General features: G+C 33.3%; 2 protein-coding genes across 2 annotated transcripts; one reads left to right on the top strand and one right to left on the bottom strand.

Annotated features, from left to right (window-relative positions):
- Window positions 1–2,880: 2,880 nt before the first annotated feature.
- LOC106774204 (beta-glucuronosyltransferase GlcAT14C) lies at window positions 2,881–9,935 on the top strand. The gene is made up of 4 exons (XM_014661110.2): window positions 2,881–3,649; window positions 8,128–8,203; window positions 8,288–8,403; window positions 9,352–9,935. The coding sequence occupies exons 1-4, from the start codon at window positions 3,094–3,096 to the stop codon at window positions 9,864–9,866; spliced, it is 1,263 nt and encodes a 420-aa protein (XP_014516596.1). The 5' UTR covers window positions 2,881–3,093; the 3' UTR covers window positions 9,867–9,935.
- Window positions 9,936–16,016: 6,081 nt separating this feature from the next.
- LOC106773673 (uncharacterized protein At4g13200, chloroplastic) lies at window positions 16,017–22,811 on the bottom strand. Its single transcript, XM_014660404.2, has 3 exons — window positions 22,525–22,811; window positions 21,565–21,725; window positions 16,017–16,394 (listed from the first exon to the last, which is right to left on the bottom strand). Exons 1-3 carry the CDS (start codon window positions 22,718–22,720, stop codon window positions 16,188–16,190), a joined length of 564 nt encoding a protein of 187 aa, XP_014515890.1. The 5' UTR covers window positions 22,721–22,811; the 3' UTR covers window positions 16,017–16,187.
- Between the last annotated feature and the right edge of the window lie 217 nt (window positions 22,812–23,028).

Raw genomic sequence — 23,028 nt, 5'->3', positions numbered from 1 at the left:
TGTCATTGTAATATCAATGTTGACGAAACTTGGTTAATTTGTAATAAGAATTTTATGTATTGTAATTTGGTATTTGTAATGTTAACGTGTGTTTCAATTAAAAAGGTTACTAATTAGTGTTTAACAATGTGAAAAAGGATATTCAACAATGGTCATTAATAAATACACTAATAGTCAATAAGCAAGAAGGGATAATTTACTCATTACATGAAAAATTGTAGTTAATAACCAAGAAGGAATATTCAGCAATAGTCATTAATAAATACACCAAAAGAAACCTGATGATATACTTTAACAGAGCCCCAAAGTTATCAAAATACATAGTATAAAACCTGATAAAACATTGTCTTTCAATATCAAAATACAACAAAATAAACCTAATAAAACATTGTCTTTCAATATCAAAACACACCAAAAGAGACCTGATAAAACATTGTCTTTCAATATTAAACATTACATCAAATATAAAACATTGTCTTCAAATTGAAAGTCCTAACATTGTCTACTGATTAAACATTTTTTGATTGCTGAGTAGGAAGCACATCTGTTGGTGGAGATATTGTTTCGTTGCATCTTCAATCTTTATTTGTTTCATTGTTCACCTTTCCACCGAACACCACTTCATCCATATATATGTTCCAATTATTTTGTTGCATCATTTTCATCTTTGAAAAGGACATGGATGCTCTCGTTCTAGTTTCGAGATTGGATTCACCAAGTTCGTGTTTCATCAAGTAGTAGTTAGAGCAGGCTTTGATGCTCCTGAGATAAGTGTTTTCTTCATTAATCGGTGTTTTCTTCATTAACTGTACTATGAACATCATAATGGAAAGAATCAGTCTCACTCCTATACCTTTCCTCACATGCCTATAGCCGCTCCTACAAACCATTCCCCTACAGATAAGTTCGAGTAGTTCCACAATCCAGCTAAGGAACATGTAGTCCTGCCACCCAAGGGCAAGGAAGACACCATCACCCCCACACAAGGAAGGTTCAACACCCGAACAATCTTTCCTGTGCACACAAGACAAAAGGAAGTACCTATCCGCAGATAACACCAGGATTTACTAGGTACAATTAATAGACTTATTCTCCACTCTCATGCTCATCAACCATATACTCAGGTACGCCCCAACACTCACTCATGTTCCAATGTCAACCACTAATCAAACTGACCCTAAACATAACCATTAATTCATTCTCTTATTATCATCATGTTGTACAGCTCCTCAAGCTTAGTCCCCGTCCATTCTTCATCAAAACGTACTTTTCTAGTAAAAATACACTAGGATAATTGATTATCATAAGTGATAATTAATTATTCCCGAAACATACACATGTACATAAAATACCGTGTGATAAACATAATTCAAGTCTGCAAACACACATGCAATAATCCTAAATCACGAGGGAAACTCCCCCAAAACATCATGCATGCATTCAAGCCTCACATACCCTTATGAACAGACCCTAATACATACATTACATCACTTGAATCATCCAAAACCCATCATTATGCAGATTACAACCCAAACAAACCCAATGTTCTGCATATGATTATCATACCATCTTTATAACATATATATGCATGATAAAACCCCAAATTATCATAACTTTGTTCCTCTTAACATCAAACCCTATCATAAGATAACCCAACAAAACCATACACACATTCATAGGAAAAACCCAACACAACCATGATATAACCCTATCACCATGCAAAACATATTCTCATACATCACATGCATCAAAACAACATTACCTTTCAAGATAATCAAAAGAAAACCCTATTCATCATACACACAATTAAGAAATCAAACAATGGTAAACTTTCCCATACCTTGAACAATACTAAGGCTTTATCTATACTCTAAAACCCCACAAATCCTCCCTTGTAGTAAAGTTTTCTGCAACTCTTCTTCATTTCTCTTAGAAAACTTCTCTTTCTCTCCCTTATCTCTCTCAATTTCATTTTTATAATTGGGGTAACAATGTGCAAACCCCTTTCTTTATTTTCCTTTTTATCTTCTCCTATTTTATCTCTATCTTTTCGGTTAAAATAAGATCTCTCACTTAATCTATAAAACCACCAAGATCTTCTTTCTTGTTTTATCTTATCTACTTTTTAAAACACCACCAACCATTGAATCTCTCAAAGATTCATGTAACCCTTTATCTACATTTCAGATTGCTTTATTATTTTGCATGCTATAAGTTCTCACACCCTTTTCTACACCAATTAATAAAGGTAAAATATCATTTTACCCTTGGGCCAAAAATACAAATAAAATAAGGTCTTTCTTAACTTTTTTTTTTTTCTAGAACTGAACTTACACCCATTTCATCCTAAACCATCATTATATCAACAAGCCAACACATTATATTAATAATATCGCACACACAAATAACCAAATTAATAACATACCACCCATGCGTTGTATATTAATAATAACATCAAATAATTATTATAACAATTAGAATTTTAAGAAACATCTAAACATTAAATCCAATTAGTGACTGGTTTATTTCCTAATTATAACATTTGGTGTTACACTTCCTATTTTGATATTTACTTTTTATAATTGGTATCACCTTTTATTTACAAGGTGTTTAACTTCTTTTCAAGGTCATCTTGTATTTTTTTATTATGGGTTTGGTCTAATTTCCTTATAATTCGTTATTTTGTTTTTATAATTTTAGGAACTAGTTAAAAAAAGTGAATACAATAACAAACAATGATAGAACTGACATAATAAAATGTTTTTCTAAGAAATTAAACTGACAATTTATTATTTTAAAAGAAGTTGGATGTTCTTAAAAAATTGAAATAGATTTATCCTTTATAGGTAATGACAATGTTTATAGTTGAGTCGGCAGAGACATAAGAAGGAAAAGCAGGGCAGAGACATAAGAAGGAAAAACAGGGCAGAGACTGTAGCAGTAGATAGTAAGTCTCCCTCATAATTTGACAGAAAATCTCACAACTGAACCCACCCTACCCCACCCAATTTCAACCACCGTTGGAGCCGACAAAAAACACAACAAGAAGAAACACAACAAACAACAGGTAAGAAGTCTCGGACACCCAAAAACATGAAACGAAACCATAATTCCCACAACCACCACCACTCCTTCCGACCACGCAAATGGATGACGATGATCATCGCCATTGTAACAATATGCGTTATCCTCCTGCTTCTTACCCTCACCAAACCTTCTTCTTCTTCATCAACATCTTCTTCCTCTTCTGCAACATGGTCTTCTTCTTCTTCGTTCAATTTAACGGAAGAAGTAGGAGTGGGTCTTCCGAGATTGGCGTACATGTTGACGGGCACTAAGGGGGAGGAAGCGCAGCTGAAGAGGCTTCTTCAGGCAGTGTATCATCCCAGGAACTTCTACCTGCTTCATCTCGATCTAGAAGCTTCTGATGAGGAAAGGCTCGAGCTTGCCAAGTACGTCAAGTTTGAGAGTGTGTTTGCGGCGTTTGGGAACGTCATGGTCGTGGGTAAGTCTGATTTGGTCACCTACAAGGGCCCCACTATGGTTGCTTCCACTCTTCACGGCATTGCTCTGTTGCTCAAGAGGATTCCCCACTGGGACTGGTTTCTCAATCTCAGTGCCTCTGATTATCCTCTCATCTCCCAAGATGGTCTGTTGTCACTCTTCTTTGCTCTTTAAATATCTAGTGTTACACTTTTCAAAATAGATTGCACATTCACGCAAACAATCTACACATGGGAAACAACTCGAATTGACTCCGAGTAAAACCCAAATTCTAGGATTCTACTAGAATTTCTCTTGTGGGTTGCTGTCAAGCATTTCCAATTGAAGTTGTTTACAAGAGTTCCTCAAATAGTACTAACATAGGATCCTTAAAATTAAAATTGAAGAGAGTTAAACCAATTCTATTCAATTTTGAAGAAGTTATGTTTAGATGGCCATATTAAAACAATATTTTTATTGATAAAAAAAAAAAAAAAAACTATTGTAAACAACTGGAGATGCTCTTAAGCATACAAGACTAGAAATTATTGAACCACCTCGAGTGGTCCATCCTCCCCGTCCTCAACATGAGGGGTGTGTATTGTTGATTGTCTATTGACCAATGCCGTAGTCAAAATAGTGTATACTGCTTCCACCCCACAATGATTGCAGTCTTAGACTTTTAACGTATCACTTTTTAATGAAATATTGATCCATTTATGCCTAATTTGTCCCCAAATTAATTATTTCGTCTTTCTCAATATAAGTAGTGCGTTTATTGAGAAAATTGGATTATTTTAGTGAATTTGTTTCGAAAAGTGGTATATTTGTTGTTATTCTTAATCTAGTTGCGGAAAAAACTTTAAATTGAAGTAAATGTGGGACGGAAGGATGAAAAACTATGGATATATATTAACGAAATAACAGAATATGGTAACAAACTGAAAGTAGTAGTATCAGTGGGTGGAATTTAAAACTATAATTGGCTACAGTGGAGTAACTATAGTGTTTGTAGAATCAAGCTGTCAATGATCACAATCACACAAACAACCTGATAGAGAAAGAATTGGAGAAATCAGATGAAGATCACGAAGTATGAGCCCAGACATGAGAGAGAAGAATCAAAGGGAATTGGGCCATACCATATGGATACCCTCTCTTTCTCCAAAGCCTTCCAATAAAACATTCCTCCTCCTCCTCAGCCTTGTGCTTCTTCTTGTGTCCCTTTCTCTTGGATCATTTGACATGTGTATCCTTGGTATAATTAACTTTCCCACTTTTTCCGTGTGATTTGGCTGCTTAATTTCATTTTCTCTTGTGTTATTTTGGCTCCATGTTACATAGGAGTATAAAAGTAGGAGTCAGTCATCACCCTATAAACTGGATTTTAGGGTTGAGTTAAGCTCAAATTTAAGTTCTACGAAGGTAATGGTAGTGACTGACCCGAGACTGATGAGTGGTGCATAAATTAGCTGTCTTTATGGATCTTTTACCAGCTTTGTCTGTTGTGGGCTAAAATTGATTTTAATGCTTAACAGTGGTTCATAAATTAATCATATCCTCCTAAACTCCAAGTCAGGCTCACCTGAGCAATTCATGAATCGTTACTGTTGTGCTTAATGATTAGAAAATAGAACAACAACAAGAAAATTTTGTGCAACTTGCAAAGGATCAGTTACACGGATTACATGTAGTCATTTAGCTCGGTTAAAGGCTAAGTCTTCAGAGATTTTATTTACCATGATACCACTTTAGTAACTTCCTTTAAAGTCCTTTTTGATCTCCCTCTTTTTCATCTTATAATTAAACACCATCAGATCTTCCACACCGGTATATAAGTATTCAATTTTCTAAATGGATTCTCCCCAACATCTTATTTACAGTGATGCAACTTCTGAATCCATTTCCTTTCCATGCTTAAGGGGTAATTGTCAGAAGCGGAACTTAATTGCCTGTTCAGTGGTTTCACCATATGTGAGACGTGCTTGTATTAGTTTGTGATTTTCTACTGAAGGCCTTCGGCACCTGTGTGTCACCAAAGAAGAAAAAGGATATTCTGATAGCTAAAATAGCATGAATTTCCTTTTTTTCCATGCCCTGATCACAAGGATGTTACAAAATGCTGCACCTGACTTTATATGCTCAGATTTTTATGCTTTTCAATTTCAAAGCAGAAAAGGACGAAATGAATAACAGAGTTGATCCTTAAAAGTAAGTTAGTCTCCCATTCCGTTTATACTGATTATAAACTAGAAGGAACTGGATCCAAATTAACTCAGAAAACTAGGATCCAACCCAATGGCTACTTTGGGTATGCTTAGGCCATAGGTGGTGGGCAGGGGGTGTGGGGGTGGGGGTGGGGGATGGGTAGAAGAGGGAAGACAATTATTTTATTTCAAAAATATTCTCTAATTTAACTTCTTAAATGATAGATAAGCATTAAGTTAATACCCTAATTTTTTTATTTAAATATTTATCAAACAATTTTTCTTTTCTTAAACATTATATGACTCTGAATTTAATTTTTTTTTTCACCAAAACCTCACTCAAACATATGCTAATGCTCAGCCTAGGTCTCTACACGGATAATGTTGAGGCCTCAAGAAGAGGCTTTAGACAAGATTGGATTTGTTCATATAGGAAATTTATATCTTTGAAAACCTTACAGTGTGTATTGATATTGTGCTTGTGGCCAAAGGACTTTTCTTGCCTGGTATCTTGTGCTCTTGCTATTTCCAGCATCTTCTTCCATTTTCTCATAGCCAATGCAGTCTCTATTCTACTTATTCTGTTTTGTACATAATCCTGCCTATGGATAGGATTTCTTGCCTATCATAAACATTGATGCCACAACATTAATTTCTGTTTGTTAATATGCTTCTATAAATTAGCAGCAAAAATAATATTTTTCTACCTTTGGGGGTGGGCTACATGATAATCCTAGAGTAGAAGTTTATGGTCCTCTATTTTCTGTTTATGATGGATACTTATCTAACAATCAGCCCATAGCAAGCCCATTGGCCCAAAATGAGAATTCTGATGTTTCTCCCCTATCTTCTATAAAACTCTAAAATACTGCTGTGCTGTATTAAGTTGCGTTATTTTACAACTTTTACCTTTTCTCGGCAATATTTCTTATCTTTTAGTGATCTGTAATTGTTTACGTTGGTCATTAAATTCTTCCTGCATTACATTGTGATAATTCATGAGTTTAGCATTCTCAAAGTAATGCCTATTTGGTAGTTGTTACCTTTTGTTCCGTGCTCCCTTGTATCCTAATTTGTGTTATGGTATCAAAACTCCCATATGGAGCTTTGTTGATACCCCTTTATATCCATGTCTTTATCATCTACCATTAACAATCATGAGATAAATACACCTGGCTTAAGGCAAAACCCCTCGAGTCCTTATTACATCCATCAAAGTGAGAATCCTTCTTTAGTCATCATCACACTAGTCTTATCCTGAAACAACTATCACTTTTAGTCACACTCCTTCTGAATGTTTCTCATCTTCAAAAACAATAAAGGGGCTTCTCAATGACTCCATTCCTATTTCCCAACCCACCAACCTTTTGTTGAGACCATTTAAGATAATTTTTCCATTCAATTGATAAGCTGAATGAACATTTTGCAGTTCTCCCATACTCTGGAACTTGTCTACATTTTCCATTTCAACCATTATAGAAATGTGCAATTAAGGCAAAAAAACGAAGATTAATGATGAGTGTTTGAGATCACGCACGAATGAATGTTGCGATGAAACTCTAGGGTTGGGCAACAATGAAGGTTGTGATGGAACTCTAAGGTTGGACAACAATGAACGCGGTGATGGAACTCTAGGGCTGGGCAGCAATGAAGGCTGCAATCAAATCACATGGTCAGAGGCTCCCAAGGATACCATCTTAAATTAAGGAGAGAAAATATATTTCGTATTATATTTGTCTCCTTACATGCATTGGATTTATATACACAACTTATTAAATGAAGAGCCTATTGAATGAAGAGCCTATTCTACGGAACAAATCCCTAAAATTATGGGATTGTTGTTCTAGTAATAATAGCAAGATAAAGAGAATATAACAAATTAAATACATGGAATAATATATAAAATTTCCTAAAGTATATTTTGACAGTTTCAAGTTCTCATTTGATCATTCTCATTTAACTTTTTTATCATGTGTAAATTACATGAAAAGTACTTTCCTATAGAGTTTTTAGCTTTTTATTCTTAGAAAGAATAGAATTTAAGTCTAATTCAACTTCATATAATATAACTGACTTATAAAGTGAGATTTTCATTCACATATATACTATGATTTGATCATATCTCTAGTCGATATGAACTCTCCAACACATGCTCTTATGCCAAGGACTAAACATCTTAAGCATGAGACTAGGATATGATAGGCCCTACAAACTTTACTAGGATAGACTCTTATAACATCTTTAAGAAAGTGGAATTTAAGTCTCACTTAACCATACAAAACCCACACTTATAAGGTAATGTTTAACCCATTTATATACTATAATTTTGTCATATAGTAGATGTGAGATCTTTAATACATATTAATGAATCCAAGTCTGTTTCACAAATGTAAATTATGTTTATTTTGCTGACTTTTTTCCATGTAACTTTCTTCAGATCTCTTGCACATCTTTTCATTCTTGCCCAGGGATCTAAATTTCATTGAGCATACAAGTAATATTGGTTGGAAGGAGTATGTACATTATCTATCCTTTGATATTGTCTCAATTTGTTGCTAAACTATTTGTTCATAATTTTGCAATAACTGTGGCATCAGACATCAAAGAGCTAGACCAATCATTATAGATCCAGGCTTATATCATTTGAAGAAATCTGGTGTATACTGGGCTAAAGAGAAGAGATCTGTTCCTTCATCATTCAAATTATTCACAGGTATTAGTTATGCAGCATTGCTGAAGCTTTGACGTATTCTCTTCTAGGGCCTAACAATATCCACGTTTTTTTCTCTTCTCATTTTTCTTTATAAATACATGCTGCTTAAGTTTCTCTAATGCACTTCATATTCTACCCTTTTTTTTTAATTTATTTATTTATTTTTTTATTTCATTGGCTTAAACATGAATAGGGGATGAACCTGGTGTAACAGTAATGTTCCACCTTGGTGACCAGTTGGTCATGGGCTTTAATTCAGAAACAGTCTCTTTGCATATGTAAGGGGAAGACTGCTTACAGTTACCCTCCCTCATACCTCGTTGAAAAGAGGATCTATGGCACTGGAGAACCTTAGTTTGTATTGTCCTAAAGATCAGCAATACAGAGTAACAATGTCTTCAGCATGCATGATTGGCTCTGCACATGCTGTTATTTCTTATACCGCAGCTCAATAAATAGCAGATTAAGGAAGTATTCTCATGAGATGTGTCATTACATGAATTTAGTGGCCTAATTAGCTAAAGTGATCTAAAACATTACTGGGAAAGTGGTTAGCATATTTTTTTTGTCTTTCCATACAAAGCATTCGAATGAATGCTCGGCCATTTCATTGACCAAATGATTGACGTTTGTTTCGGTATTCTTATAAAATAAATTGACCCCAAGTAAACTTATTTGATATCCAAAATGTAGGCTGAGTCATCAAACATACAAGTTTCTTTAGAAGAATTCAATGGAGTTCTCTTATTAGCCCATAGCTATGTTTCTGAAAAAAAATCACAAGTTCTGCTGTTGCTTTTAATTTTGTTTATTTCATAGAGCATATACAACACAAATCATTTGGGTGCAGATGTTATTTTTAATTTGAGAAGAACTTCATTTTACTTGGTATTTTGGTGAAGAAGACTTAGTTGTTTTACCTAATGGTATTTTGTGCCTTTCATCCAGGTTCTTCGTGGATTGTGCTGACAAAGTCGTTTCTGGAATTTTGTGTTTTGGGCTGGGATAATCTTCCTCGCACTCTCCTAATGTATTACACGAATTTTCTTTCATCCCCTGAGGGCTACTTCCATACGGTCATTTGCAATCATAAGGACTATCAAAACACGACCATTAATCATGATTTACGTTATATAAGGTGGGACAACCCGCCAAAACAGCATCCATTGTCCTTGAAGTTGGAGCATTTTGATGACATGGTACGTAGTGGTATTCCTTTTGCTCGGAAGTTTGCCAAGGATGATCCAGTTCTTGACAAAATTGACAAGGAACTGCTGAGAAGATCAAAGGGTCACTTTACACCCGGAGGCTGGTGTTTTGGAAGTCCTATTTTAGGAAAAGACCCTTGCACAGTTTATGGAAATCCAATTGTAGTTAAACCTACTTTGCGATCGAAGAAGCTAGAAAAACTAATGGTGAAACTGTTAGATTCTGAAAATTTTAGGCCGAAACAGTGTAAATAGTCGTCACTGCAACTTGAAATCTCTATTCACGATTCTATTGATGTTTTTATTGCATCTGTTCAAATTTAACACTGAATTGCTGTGAAACGTGCTTCTTTCTTGTGGTATATGAACCTAAACTAGGTCTTGTCAATTCATGCCGTAAATGAACCTTTGGTTTCAAGAGAAACTTTTGCTTCGTTTGAAACATAATGCGGTATTGGACAAAGGAACATACAACACAAAACCAAGTTCTTATTTTATGATGGTCCATTTGTTGATCAATGCATTTTACTAATGTAAAAACGTGTAATTTAATATTATGTCCTCTCTTTTTAACTTACTACAAAAGACAGGTAAGCCGTTGGTGAAGATCGTGAAGGGGACGAAGGTGTGTGAGAAAGGGTTGGTCTGCTTACTAATGCAAAATACCATCACAAGACATGCAGAGTACCGGATTGGCATTGACAAATTAAGCACAATCCGGTATGCACATGTTAATTTCGGAGTAACTAATATTAGATACATTCTTGGATCTGGTAATGTATATTGGATTGGCAATTCAAAAATCACGCTTGAGTTCAGGAATGTTCAATCCAGAATGCACTATGAGATTTAAGAGTGCATTCAAGATTATTCAATAGGGAAATTACATCGGGTTAGACAATCTAGAATGTACTCTCAGATTGGTATTGCATTTTGGGAGTGAGTGTTTTTGGTTTTTTAACGTTTGTTTGTTCTGTGTGTATCATAAGCGTGTGGGACATGACATCGATGACAACAACTTCTCTAGTCAACGTTGTTGCAACTGTGGTAGTGGGATTTTGTTGGAAAAGATGGTTGAGACCGGAAGGTGAAGATTGAAAGATGATAGTGCTCAAAGATGAGAAAGGAGAAGATGGAAGAGAAAACAAGATTAGGATTTTTAATGCATGAGGGTAAAAGTGAGATTTTAAAAGTTAGGGGCACAAAGAAATGGCTAGTAGAGATGGTTCTACACAACTATTTTCTTTTGTGACACCGTCTAGATCTTTACAGATTTTGTCTTGAGATATCTTTCTTGTTGAATATTTGGGATTGGATGTTAATAAAATACATTTTATACACAAATTTATATTTTTATTTATATAGTGATTATACTTAGTTTGTTTTCTTTCCTTAATAATAAATTAGGTTTATTTTATATAATTGCTTTAATTTCATATTTTTAACTTATATGACATTTGTTTATTATTTTTTTCATTATATTTCTTTTATATATTGAAAGTTTCACATTGATTAGAGATAAGACCAATTTATAATATATAAGTGGATGTAAACTTACTTTATAAGTTCATTTTACAAGATTGAGTTAAGCTTAAAATCTACTTCTTATCGATATATGTTATTTTTGCAGGATTCTCATGACATTGAATTTTATATTTCCATGACATTGAACTACTATCTTCTCTAAAGTAATGATGAAGACAAGATGTTTGTTTATCCTTTTCTTTTCCCTATTTTTCTATCAAAAGTTTTAATAGAAATGATGAAAATAGTTTTGAATCAAATGAAGAATTTTAATCTACTTATTGTTTTTAGTTTCATGTTTTGCTTGCTTTTATAAATGTAATAACTATAAAATTATTAATGAAATCTTTTTTCAGATGTTTGAATGAGTTTGTTTGAATTTGTTTTAATATGAATACAAAACAGAGTTCTCTAATTTAAAATTCAACTGGATTAAGCTCTCTTTTTTTAAGTTACTTTGTTTAAGTTGCATTAGTTTTTTTTTTCTCTCTAAATAATCGATTGACAATCAATTATTTCGGTGTTTGTGCTTCCCAGTATCTTGTTTTTGCTAAGTGATTATTTTAGGAATTGATGTTTAAAAATAAATAGTTTCTGGTGTGTTGTGTGCACTGTTCTTGAACATGCTTTTCCTTTGTTCTTTTTTGTATAATGCTCAAGGGCAAGAATTATAAGAGTTATGAAGATTATTTGCATGTTTGATGAATATGTAATTTTTTTTTTTTTTACTTTAGATTAAGAATATCTGTTTATACTCCAAGTCTCTGCCATCGCTAATAAAGATATATACACACATTTTCTAAGATAAAAACGCAATCACCAAGTGTCCTAAAATTTTTAAAGAATTAAAAAAGGTTTTGTTGTGTTATGTTGTAAAAGTGTTTCAATAGTGAGTTATAAAGTTAATAAGGCAAGACATACTCTTGGATAGCTAAATAGTATATAAGATCAAGATTATCTTGAAGTGAGTCAAGAGTAGATAGGATAGCAAGTCCTCTTTGATATTAGTGTAGATTGAAGCTTATATCTTCTAGGTGACTTATTTGTTGCAATGTATATACTCTTTTGTTTGACAGTAGATTAGCTTTTATATATATATATATATATATATATATATATATATATATATATATATATATATATATATATTTTCCTTTATCATTGTCATCTTTTATTGCTCATTGGATTCTTGTATCCATCAAATTTTAAGAAAAGTTTGTTTTGGATTTTATAAGTGTATAAAAGTTTTGAAAAAGTGAAATTTAGTAAAAAAAAGTTTTAAAATTAACTCATTCTCCTTTTGGTTTAACAAAAACTTGTTGATATTGTTTTGTTCAAGAAAGAGTATGATATTTGAATCATCAAGAGAGACAACAAAAATAAATAAGAGAAAAATGTGGAATAAGATAGGGATGGGGAGCCACAATCTCACAGATTGATAAATGAGGTAAAAATTCGTCACATGATGTTAATCTTTGATAAAAAATCAGAATTCTAATTTAAGGACAAAGATGATGTTAATCATCTCTCAAATAATGCAAATGCATATAATATGACTCCAGAAGTGTTTTCATCAGCTTTTGGTACCTCTATAAGCACATAAGTTTAAGAAAACCTAAAAATCCTTAAATAAACTCAAATCCTAAAATGGATAAAAAAAGAAAAATTACAGACATAGACTTTCTCCTAGCGAGACCTTGCTCGCCCAGCAAACACAAATTGGCTCTCTAGTGAATTTAACATTATGTAAAAGTAAAATAAAATTAAAATTTATTTAATTTCCTAAATTATTCTTCATGTTCTTTAAGTTCCCTTATTCATGAAACATTATAAGATTCAAGGAGACATGTTTTGATATTTGACCTTGTCATGCATCCTTTGTATTGCAAATATTCTTGCTCAAGGTCTTCTCATATATGATATATTTTTAGGAGATAGTCATTTATCACTTTTTCTTTTTTTATAACAATCCCAAGTCCTTCTACAACAAATTCAATAAAGATTTTTCTTCTAAAACTTTTCTCAAGGTATTTAGATTTCCCAAAGCTTTTTCATAAATTGCTTATATTTTAGCTATATTACTTTTCCAAAGATAACACTCTATCATATGCTCATTTCGTTTATTACTGTTTGTTAAAATTCAAAATATATGAGGACATTTAGCATTTCATTCTTATAGACGATTATGTCTTAACACGATCGATACGATATAAGGTCGAACAGTCTGCTTGGTGACCATCTAGGTTCAATTACTTTTCACTGGGTTAGTGATTGACCATTCGATCTGACTCATTGATGGTCGACCATTATGGTGACCATTCAGGCTCAATCCCTCTATACGTCGAGCTGGCAGTTTAGTCGTTCAACCAAACTCATAATTCATAGTTGGTTTAATGGTTGACCATTCATAATATAGTTGATCGTTCAGATTTTAGCTGATCAAACGGTCATACAATACACATACTATATTAATCAACTAATTGGTCATCTTATCAAATATCAAACTATTTTCTTAAGTACTTTATCAATTGGATGCATCCATTATCATCTTATTTCTAAATGACACAATTATTAAGGCTCATAATAGATTAATTTGACTATTTTAATCATATTTTCTCAATGTTAAATTTAACCTCAAATATATTTCATAATATTTTGCATTGTTGGATTATTGCAATATATTGATACCATTTATGATCCTATTTGTTCCCAATGAGATAATGTATAGAAATGTCATTTAATCCAAATATTAATGATGGAATATAATTTTATTTTCTTTTCCTTTACCCAAAATTCATTAGCTACACCAATTTATCTTTATTAATTTGTCATACTTAATAGATCATATATTGTGTGTTGTGATATGACACATAAAATGTATTGGGTTGTTTAAACATTGATTTTTTATCTTCTACTATTCAATTTGATCAATAAGATATGAGAAATAATCATGTCCTCCCAAAATGCATTTTGTATCAATTATGTATGAACTTCCTAATGTGTATTGTCTTTACAATATTGATTCTTTGCTTATATCATCAAAGCATTGAAACATTTATTAATTTGCTAAATACATTGGTTCAAGTTTTTACTCTTATGATATTTTTGAACCCCGTGTTTTGATTAGTAATGAATTAAATTATTTATATGTGTTGTTTCTACGATGCACTACTTTGATTTAATACTTTAATTTTTTTTATATCTATAACATTACTGAATATATAATTTTGATGATTTATAATTAAGGACTTATTTGCATATGTATACTCTAATAATCAATAATAAATTGTGTGAACTTTCTACCCATGTATATGGCTTCACTTTGTTCGGATCATTGCAAAATATTTACTTTAGACAATTAAAAATAATGGTGGATTGGTTTCTTAATAAAAAATTATTCCTTTAAAATTTTCCCTTTTAAAATCAGTTACAATAAAATCATTTTCTTTAATAGACAATAAAACAAAGTAGGAAAAGAGAAAATTATATAAATTAATTTATACTGGTTTAGATTAAAAAATCCTACATTCCTTTGTTAATCATTTTTAAGAAAGACATTAATTAACCACTAAAAAATAAGTTAGAATTATAAATAAGAGTAAGAATAACTTAAAGAAATAAAACACTTATTTTAAAGTCACAATAAATGAAAAACATCTCTCTTGAAATTCACAAGGGAGGAACACCTTATTCGAGTTTCACAAGAAGATAAACATTTCCTTTGAATCCTACAAAAGATGAAGACATGTATCATGAGACACACAAGAGATGAGAAAGCACTTTTCTTAAAATCACAAGAAACGAACACCTGATTTGAATCATACAAAGAATAACCGGTTTACTTAAAAACAAAAACAAAACCTTATCACATAAGATCACACTTAGCAAAATTTACATGTTTTACCATACTAAGTTTTTCAAAGCTTTTAACAATTCAAAAATTATTTTTACTTTCAAACTACATCTGAAAATTATTTTTGACTTTTAAATTAGGTAATTTGAAATTCTTTTTTATTTTTAAATTTTTATACTTTGAAAGTCTTTTTTTAATAAAAAAAATTACTTGTTGAACAATCCTAAATCATTTTTCAATTCCAAATCATAGAATTTAAAAAGTCATTTTGAACTTCAAAATTTTATAATTTGAAAACTTATGGAGATACAGGAAGAAACATGCCCAATATAAACTTACAAAAGCAATAACGAGAACTCTTAGGATTTCATCATCTATAGTAATGGACAAGACGAGACAAGCGAATAATATCTTCTCTTCGTGACTGCTCATAAAATTAATGCTGCTTTCTCGGTCAAGCTTTACATATTTCGATTCCTGATGTAAAAAAATATTGAACCTTCGATAGGGTAGAGACTTTTGACATGCAGATCATGTTAAAAAATACTAATAAATGTTGAAAATTTCACAAAAAACCTTAATATCTAAGAAACAAAGCTCTATGGCTTTATCAATAGTTAAAGACCAAGTGCCCTTCCACAACAACTTTTAGATAGAAGACTGTTCATGAACACATTGTAACATTCCAACTTTAAGAAGCTTGGTCACTAATAGTAATGATGTCTCAAAACATAGTAAAATCAAATTTTGTTGTGCTAAATTATAATATATATAAATAGGATGTAAACCTCATCTTATAAACCGATTTTGTAACGTTGAATTAGACTTAAAAATCACTTTCTGATATGATATTAGAACATAGTTAGAACGTTCGAGATGTCGTGCAAACCACCTTACAAACCAGTCTGATATGGTATCAAAGCATAGTTAGAACACTCAATATGTCGTGCAAACCTTATCTTAAAAACCAGTTTTATGAAGTTAAATTAGATTTAAAAACCACTTTCTAATATTTGTTGCAACAAATGGAACAAACAAGAACAATCCAATGGAGAATTTGATTTTATTCGTCTCTTGAAAAAAATATATATATCCAGAAGACGGAGATGGAATAATGAAAAAGTCTATTGAATAATAAAACATAAAACAAATTCAGTATAAATAAGTCAAAAGTTGAGAGCCCAATACAAAAGGATGGATCATTCGTCTGTAGATTCAGTATTTGCTTCGGATGCATCAGTAGACAGAACAGAAGTGACAGGATCTATTGCAGAATCTGAAGTTTTGGAATTGTCTGAATCTGCGTTTTTTGCCTCAACTGCAGACTTTGAAATGAGTCCTCGTGCTTCCACAGCCTCACGTGCTGCTTTTTCCTTCGCTCTTTTTGCTCTTTCCAACACATCTTCCTGCATGAGCATTATTATTTTCTAACAGCTAAGACAGGTATATACATCTACAGGGAAAGTAGTTGAAGCTAGAAAATGGAATGCAATACAATTGATCAACCTCAAAATGCATAGGAATTGATCAACTTTATGTGTGAGAAGCTAGATAACACGGATACTTTAGTTATATTGAAAAGGCATCATCAATATAATAGATTTAATATCCTCTGATAGTAAAGATATGAAACGAGAATCAACTAAAATGTTTCTAATAATACATATATAATCTAAATATTCTTTGATTATAAAGGATTTGCACCTTGTTTCTATAATTATAACACTCTCTCGAGTTGGAACATATAATATGATCGATCCTTGGTTCTCTTGGCAGCTCGGTGAATATGGTGGGCAACTCTATTCACTAGAATTGACAAAGGTGATGTCTTTATGATGTGAACCCATTTGCACAAGGATTGAATTAGGATTTTTTAGGGTTAGAACCTTAAAGAAAACTTGCAAAAAAAATTAGTGAGAAAGTTGACAGTATCTTAGAAACATCGATATCTCAAACTATTGAATTCTGATTCGGGTGTTTCTAAAACAAAATGAAAGTTCATGTTCTGAACTTCAATTTTGGCTCAAAAGACACTTAATTTGGACACGTTTTACGAAAGTTATGAATACAAGATAAACTAGAAAAAATTGAATTTCTATAAATAAGCAGAAGAAAGAAAATAAAACGAAGTGAGAATGAAAAAATGGAAAGAGAGAATCGCTCCTTTTAAGAGAGGCAACACACAAAGGATAGAAAAGTTCTTTGATATAGTCAAGAGTTCTTGAATCACTCAAGAACTTAGGAGAATCACTCTCACTAAGTTAAAAGAGTTAAAAATTCTAATATTATGTAGAAAAACTTCACTTGTTATCCTTTTATGGAAATGGTTAAGCTTTTGAACACTTTAGCCATCGGAATTACAAGAGAATTAATGGCTGATTGTAACTACAATTTGTAGCAACAAAAGTCACCAAAAAAAAAAATTAGCTTTGCATCCTTCTAGTTTTCCAAAGGCTGATGACTAAGTGGCCAATTGAGCCTTTATTACAACTCGAAATAAATACAAAATAAAGTTCATTAATTGATTAATCCAAACAGAAATTGGTCATCCAATTTTACAAAGGATTGAGCCATAATTTAAACAAACTAATTACATAAAAACTGCAGCAAAGTGGCACGTTACCATCATTGATTGGATTCACATCACTTTACAATTCAACTTTACACTTATGTAATGACAGGCTATACTGAATATGTTTGATCCTCTAACAAAATAAAAACAATGTGTAAAACTTCCTAGGTGTCACATACAACGCACATTTGAGAATTTTCTTTAAAATTAAGCTCTTCAAAGAATTGCTTCAACCATATAAACTCACAAATGACTAACATCATTGCCCTATATTTTTCCTCCAACACTTAATCTTGCCACAACATTTTCTTTCTTACTTTTCCATAATATTAAGTTCCCTACAACATGAACACAAGACCTTCAAGTGGAGCTCCTGCCATTTGATGACCCTGGCCAATCAGCACTAATGATGTCATACCTCCTATCCATGGCCAACCATACTCAAGAAGAGTTGGAGTCATCTATGGAAGGTGGGCCCAAGCTCTTACAATCATGAGCCATCAGTGAGTTCTTAGTAAATTAGGTTTATTTTAGGTCTTGTATCATGGGCCAAGTAGTATAAGATTTCCTTTTTAGGCCTTGTATAATAAGCCAAGCAATGTACGGTTTTGGTTAACTTGGATCAACAAAGTTCAACACCCATTGTTGATCCAAGAGAGGCCTATATTCTAGTGTTGACCACATGGGTCAATGTTTTGTCTTTGCCTTGGTGAGCAAGGAAAAAGGTTGTCCCACCTTTGGGAGAGAGTGGTCATGCTTTCAATGGAGAGGATTTCCCATAGGTAATAGTCATGTGTCATTTTAGGAATGTAGAGGATTATCCTATGTTAGTGGCCACGTGTCTTCTTAATGGAGAGGATTTTTACCTTGGTCTCCAAGCTAGCTAAGTTAAGGTTCTTAGGGTTTTGCTTCTACAATTTGGAGACACCTTAACCCTGTAAATAGAGGTGCCTCCCAATGTAAACTCATCTTTGAATTAAGTATTGTTATGCTAACAAATTTGTGTAATACTACTCAACTTAGGTCACCAAGGCTAGAGTACCCATCCTTCTTCTTGAGTTGACCCAACCTCTTTTGAGAGCACATCAAACACCAACATTGCCTCTCCCCTTGCTTGAGTCATATAGCTTCAAGAAGGAGCCACCACCTTCCCACATCAAACCAACCTATGTTCCCATATTTTTACCACCATTAAGCTTCTGCAACCACAACCCATTTGGAAGTGTCCAACTTGTTTGAGTCATATAGCTTTGAGGAGCTTATTCCATCAGTTAGAATACCTAGTTCGCCCATCCTCTTAAATAAGGCATTTTTCCAGGAGCATTCTTGATATAATTTAGGATGCATACAAGTGCATCGTAATGATCTTTAAAATTAGAGTTTAAAAAGTAACTTACTACGCTCACTCTAAATGCAATGTTAAGATGTGTCACAATAAGGTAATTTAGCTTACAATTAATAGTCCATAGGTCTAAAGGTCATGATATTATTCTCCTTGGCAAGTATAAGCAAGTTAGGATCCCTAGAGATGCCCACAAACTAAGCATTTAAAATCCCTTTTACTTCTAAAATGTCTAGAGCACATTTTCTATGAGATATGACCAAACTATCCATGAATTGCACAACTTGTAAACCAAGGAAATAATACATCAAGTGTTGGAGATCTTTTGTCTAGAATTGTTAAGCACAATTTTGTTTTAGTTCGTCAATACTCTTTTTCTAGTGATAACAATGTGATGGCATATCCTCTTGCTATGACCAAGCACTTTCAAGAAGAGTTGAAGTCATCTGTGGAAGATAGGCCTAGACTCCTTCTCTTGAGTCATCTTGGACCATCATGAAGCTTCTAGAGTAGGAATAATTTTGGACCTTGTATTTTAGGCCAAATAGTCTAGGATTTATTTGGGTTTTGTATTATGGGCCAAGTAGTATAGAATTTAATTTGGGCCTTATATTTTGGGCCAAGTAAAATAGGGTTTTAGACCAACAAAGGCCAAGGCCCAATGTTGACCAAAGAGGGACGCCCAAGGCTAGAGTGGGGCACAATTTGGACTGTCCAAACCTTTGAGGAGTGGTCATGTGCCTTGTTCACATTGGAGAAGATTTCCCATAGGTAGAGACCATATGTCCTCCTCCTAATGGAGAGGATTTTAGCCACATGTCCTCCTCCTAATGGAAAGGATTTTTCACCTTGTTCTCCAAGCAAGCCAAGCTTGAGTTTTTAGGTCTAGCTTTTACATTTTGGAAACACCCTTAGCCTATAAATAGAGGTATCTCCTACTCTTGTAGTCGCCTTTGAATTTGAGTAAACTTATGATGCCATTTTTATGTAATACTACTCATCTTAGATCACCAAAGGCTAGAACATCCCATTTGGTCTCCTCTAGTCACCTTCGTCTAGAATTGGCCTAACCTCTCTAAAAGCACCATCAAACACCACCCCATCACCATTAAAACACCAAAATCGTGAGTCCTTTCACCCATTACCCACCTTGCTTTCGCACCTTCATCATCACTATAACATCTCTTCATACTTTAAGATTAGTAATGAAATGCTGCCAAAATATTGAGCCATTCTATTAGTCTCTAAAGTCAAGGTTAGAGCATCCCAACGCTGTTAGCTTTTTACTGACATGGAAAATGATGTGCCACATCCCAAACCCATTTAAGATATGTATATTGTGCCCCAAGGTTGGCAAGATATGTATAATGTGTCAGCATGTCAACAAGATATTTGCATAGCTCAGTGGGAAGTCCAGACAACCTAATAAGGTGCATGGAGAACTTGGATATCTCGGTTGGAAGTCTAGAGAGCTTGGTAAGGTGCTATTTAAGTCATCTGGAAAACCCACCGAGCTATCTAAGTTCTCAATATATCTTACCGAGCAATCTAGAACTCCCACCGAGCTATCCACATTCCCCATGCACCTTACTAGGCTATCTGGACTTCCCACCGAGCTATCTCAATTCTTTATTCACCTTATCGGGCTGTCTGCACTTCCTACCAAGCCATTCAGATGTCTTGCATACCTGGAGACATAATACACATGTCTTGTTGAGCTTACCAGGCTAGGGACATGCACACGGTTTGCCATTGAGCTATCTTGCTGACCTTGGGACTCAATACATGTGTCTTAAAAGGTGGCACACTATTTGTTATCGAGCTATCTTGCCAACCTTGGGACACATTGCATGTGTCTCTTTAGGGCCCATATCCTTTAGGCTCAAAACCCTACACTACAACCCAAGGTCCAAAAGAAACCCTAGACTACTTGGCTCATTATATAAGGTTTAAAATAAATCTAATCTATTAATAATTCACTGCTGGCCTATGATGATAAGAGCTTGGGTCCATCTTCCATAGATGACTCCAACTCTTATTGAGTATGCTTGGCCATGGCTAGGAGGCATGCCATCAAGTAGTGTTGGACATCCTCGGTCTAGAAAGAATACAACATTCTAGTTATTCTATATAGCAACGTTTTTCTGCATCTCATCTCTCAACTCTTGATCAGCATGAGTCTAATTTTATAGCTACACAATATCTCAATAAGTAACTTATTTTGGACAGCCCAAAACACCTTGGATTACAAAAGTGATGGTAGACTAAATTAAAAAAAAAAATGTATTTTGGTAACAAGTAGAATTTGAAATAAGTTTATTGGGACAATTGGCAGTCCCCATTACCTATAATATCATTTTTCAAATTCGAAATACAATAACAAATGTTTCCCTGTACTGGAAAATTAATGTCCGACAAAAAGGCTGACCTATATTCTAAAAGTTGAGTTACAATCAAACATTAATTGTCAGAACATCCAAAATGTATCGATCTGGGTCATGTTACCACATAAAATCTTAAAGCAGATTATCACTTTCCAATTAATAGACTTAGATACAAATTAATAGGCAAGCATTACTGTTTACAGAGTAATGAGGAAAACACGAGACAACATATTGCATAAATCCAGCAAAAGATAATCCCAGTTTAAACAGCTCCAAACCTGAAAGTCCTGCACTTGCTTTTGTTGTTCAGCTTGCAATCTACCAACGGTGCTCAAAATCTCACCAACTGTGGATTCAATGCGCTCATTTAGTGCTTCAGCTACAGCTTTTCCCAAGAAAAATGCATCCAGGATGCTTCTGTTGCTGCTATCACTGTCACCTGCATGATTCAGTCACTTATTAACTGGAGAAAGAATATATAATAAAACACCTAACAGATAGAGAATTTTAAGTGGACTAATTTATCCTGCAAACTACTTGTTTACCAGTATGTAAACATAAACTACAGACTTGAAAAAGTAAATCCTTGAGAATGGATTATCATTAACCCTATATACTATTTGAAACATTACTATTAGAAAAGAAGTGAAGCAAACTGAATGCGTACACTAAGGGTCTGTTTGATTCCTATTCTTCAAAATCGTTCTCTATTTTCTAAAAACAAAAGGCAGATTTTGAAAACTGTTTTCAAAATAAATGAGTTTTTCTAAGTTTAAAACATAATCCAAAACATCTTGTTTTTGGTTTCTACTTTCAGTTTTCTGATACTCATTTTTCCTGAAAATATTGCATCTTTTTTCCCTCTCTTACTATCCACAAATTAGTTATAGAACACTGCTTTAAGAAATAATTTCTAACATCTAAAAGGCAAAAACAGAATCGGACCCCATAAATAATGGGCATTCTTGAAATTCCTAAGTCCCCACGAATCCATTCCTCAATCTAAAACGCCTTAAGGATTTGCAAAATTAAAGGAATATAAAGAAGAAGAAATAACATATCTCTCTAAGAATATAAGCTACTACAAACAGCAGAAAGAATGAATTTTTTTTATCAAACAACAGCCAGCCATGAAGTACAGAACTTGATATTAAAAAACAAAAACCCTTTTCACATATCATTGAAAAACACATCACTAGCAGTGCAAGGGCGAAAAAGAAGAAAGAACAATAATGTACCAGAGCCAGGGCCACCGGGCAAGATGCTACAGTTGCATCGAAGTGCAGTGTTTTGAGAACCCCTTTTGCGGGGAAGTTCAATGCGCGAGGATTTGGAAGAAGAGGGAACAACGAAATTGGAAGAAGATAAGGGACAAAAGGAGACATTGGTTTTGGACAACGTAGTAAACGGTGAAGTTGAAAGTACAATGATCATTTTTTCAGAAACACGCACTCTCTCTCTCTCTCTCTCTTGCTGTGCCGCTCTTGTTCAACCCCACGAGTTGGACTTGTCAAAAAGATCTGAACTGAAATTTTGTTACAGATATACTAAGAAACTAAAAATAAAGAGCATTATTTAATTACTTGTCAGGAAAGTGCTACCTAATACAAACAAACAATTTAGGTAAAATATTTTTTTTCCCTAGTTTTGATTGGTTTATTTAAAATGGTTTTATATTATTTTTTAATATAATATGTAATTTAAAAAAATATAATTTATGTTTAATTTAGATTTTTTTACAA

This window comes from Vigna radiata, chromosome 9 (genome assembly GCF_000741045.1).
Source record: "Vigna radiata var. radiata cultivar VC1973A chromosome 9, Vradiata_ver6, whole genome shotgun sequence".
NCBI classification, from domain to species: Eukaryota; Viridiplantae; Streptophyta; class Magnoliopsida; order Fabales; family Fabaceae; genus Vigna; species Vigna radiata.
The sequence above is the reverse complement of the archived record's forward strand: the minus strand, read 5'-3'. Positions and strand labels throughout refer to the sequence as shown.

Bases quoted from the DNA above. Each gene is read 5' to 3' on its own strand.
- LOC106774204 (XM_014661110.2), top strand. From the start codon at position 3,094: ATGAAACGAAACCATAATTCCCACAACCACCACCACTCCTTCCGACCA. The intron at 3,650-8,127 runs GTCTGTTGTCAC...AACTTTCTTCAG, and splicing joins TCCTCTCATCTCCCAAGATG to ATCTCTTGCACATCTTTTCA. The intron at 8,404-9,351 runs GTATTAGTTATG...CCTTTCATCCAG, and splicing joins ATCATTCAAATTATTCACAG to GTTCTTCGTGGATTGTGCTG.
- LOC106773673 (XM_014660404.2), bottom strand. From the start codon at position 22,720: ATGATCATTGTACTTTCAACTTCACCGTTTACTACGTTGTCCAAAACC. The intron at 21,726-22,524 runs GTACATTATTGT...TGAATCATGCAG, and splicing joins GCCCGGTGGCCCTGGCTCTG to GTGACAGTGATAGCAGCAAC. The intron at 16,395-21,564 runs GTTTGGAGCTGT...ATGCTCATGCAG, and splicing joins AGCAAGTGCAGGACTTTCAG to GAAGATGTGTTGGAAAGAGC.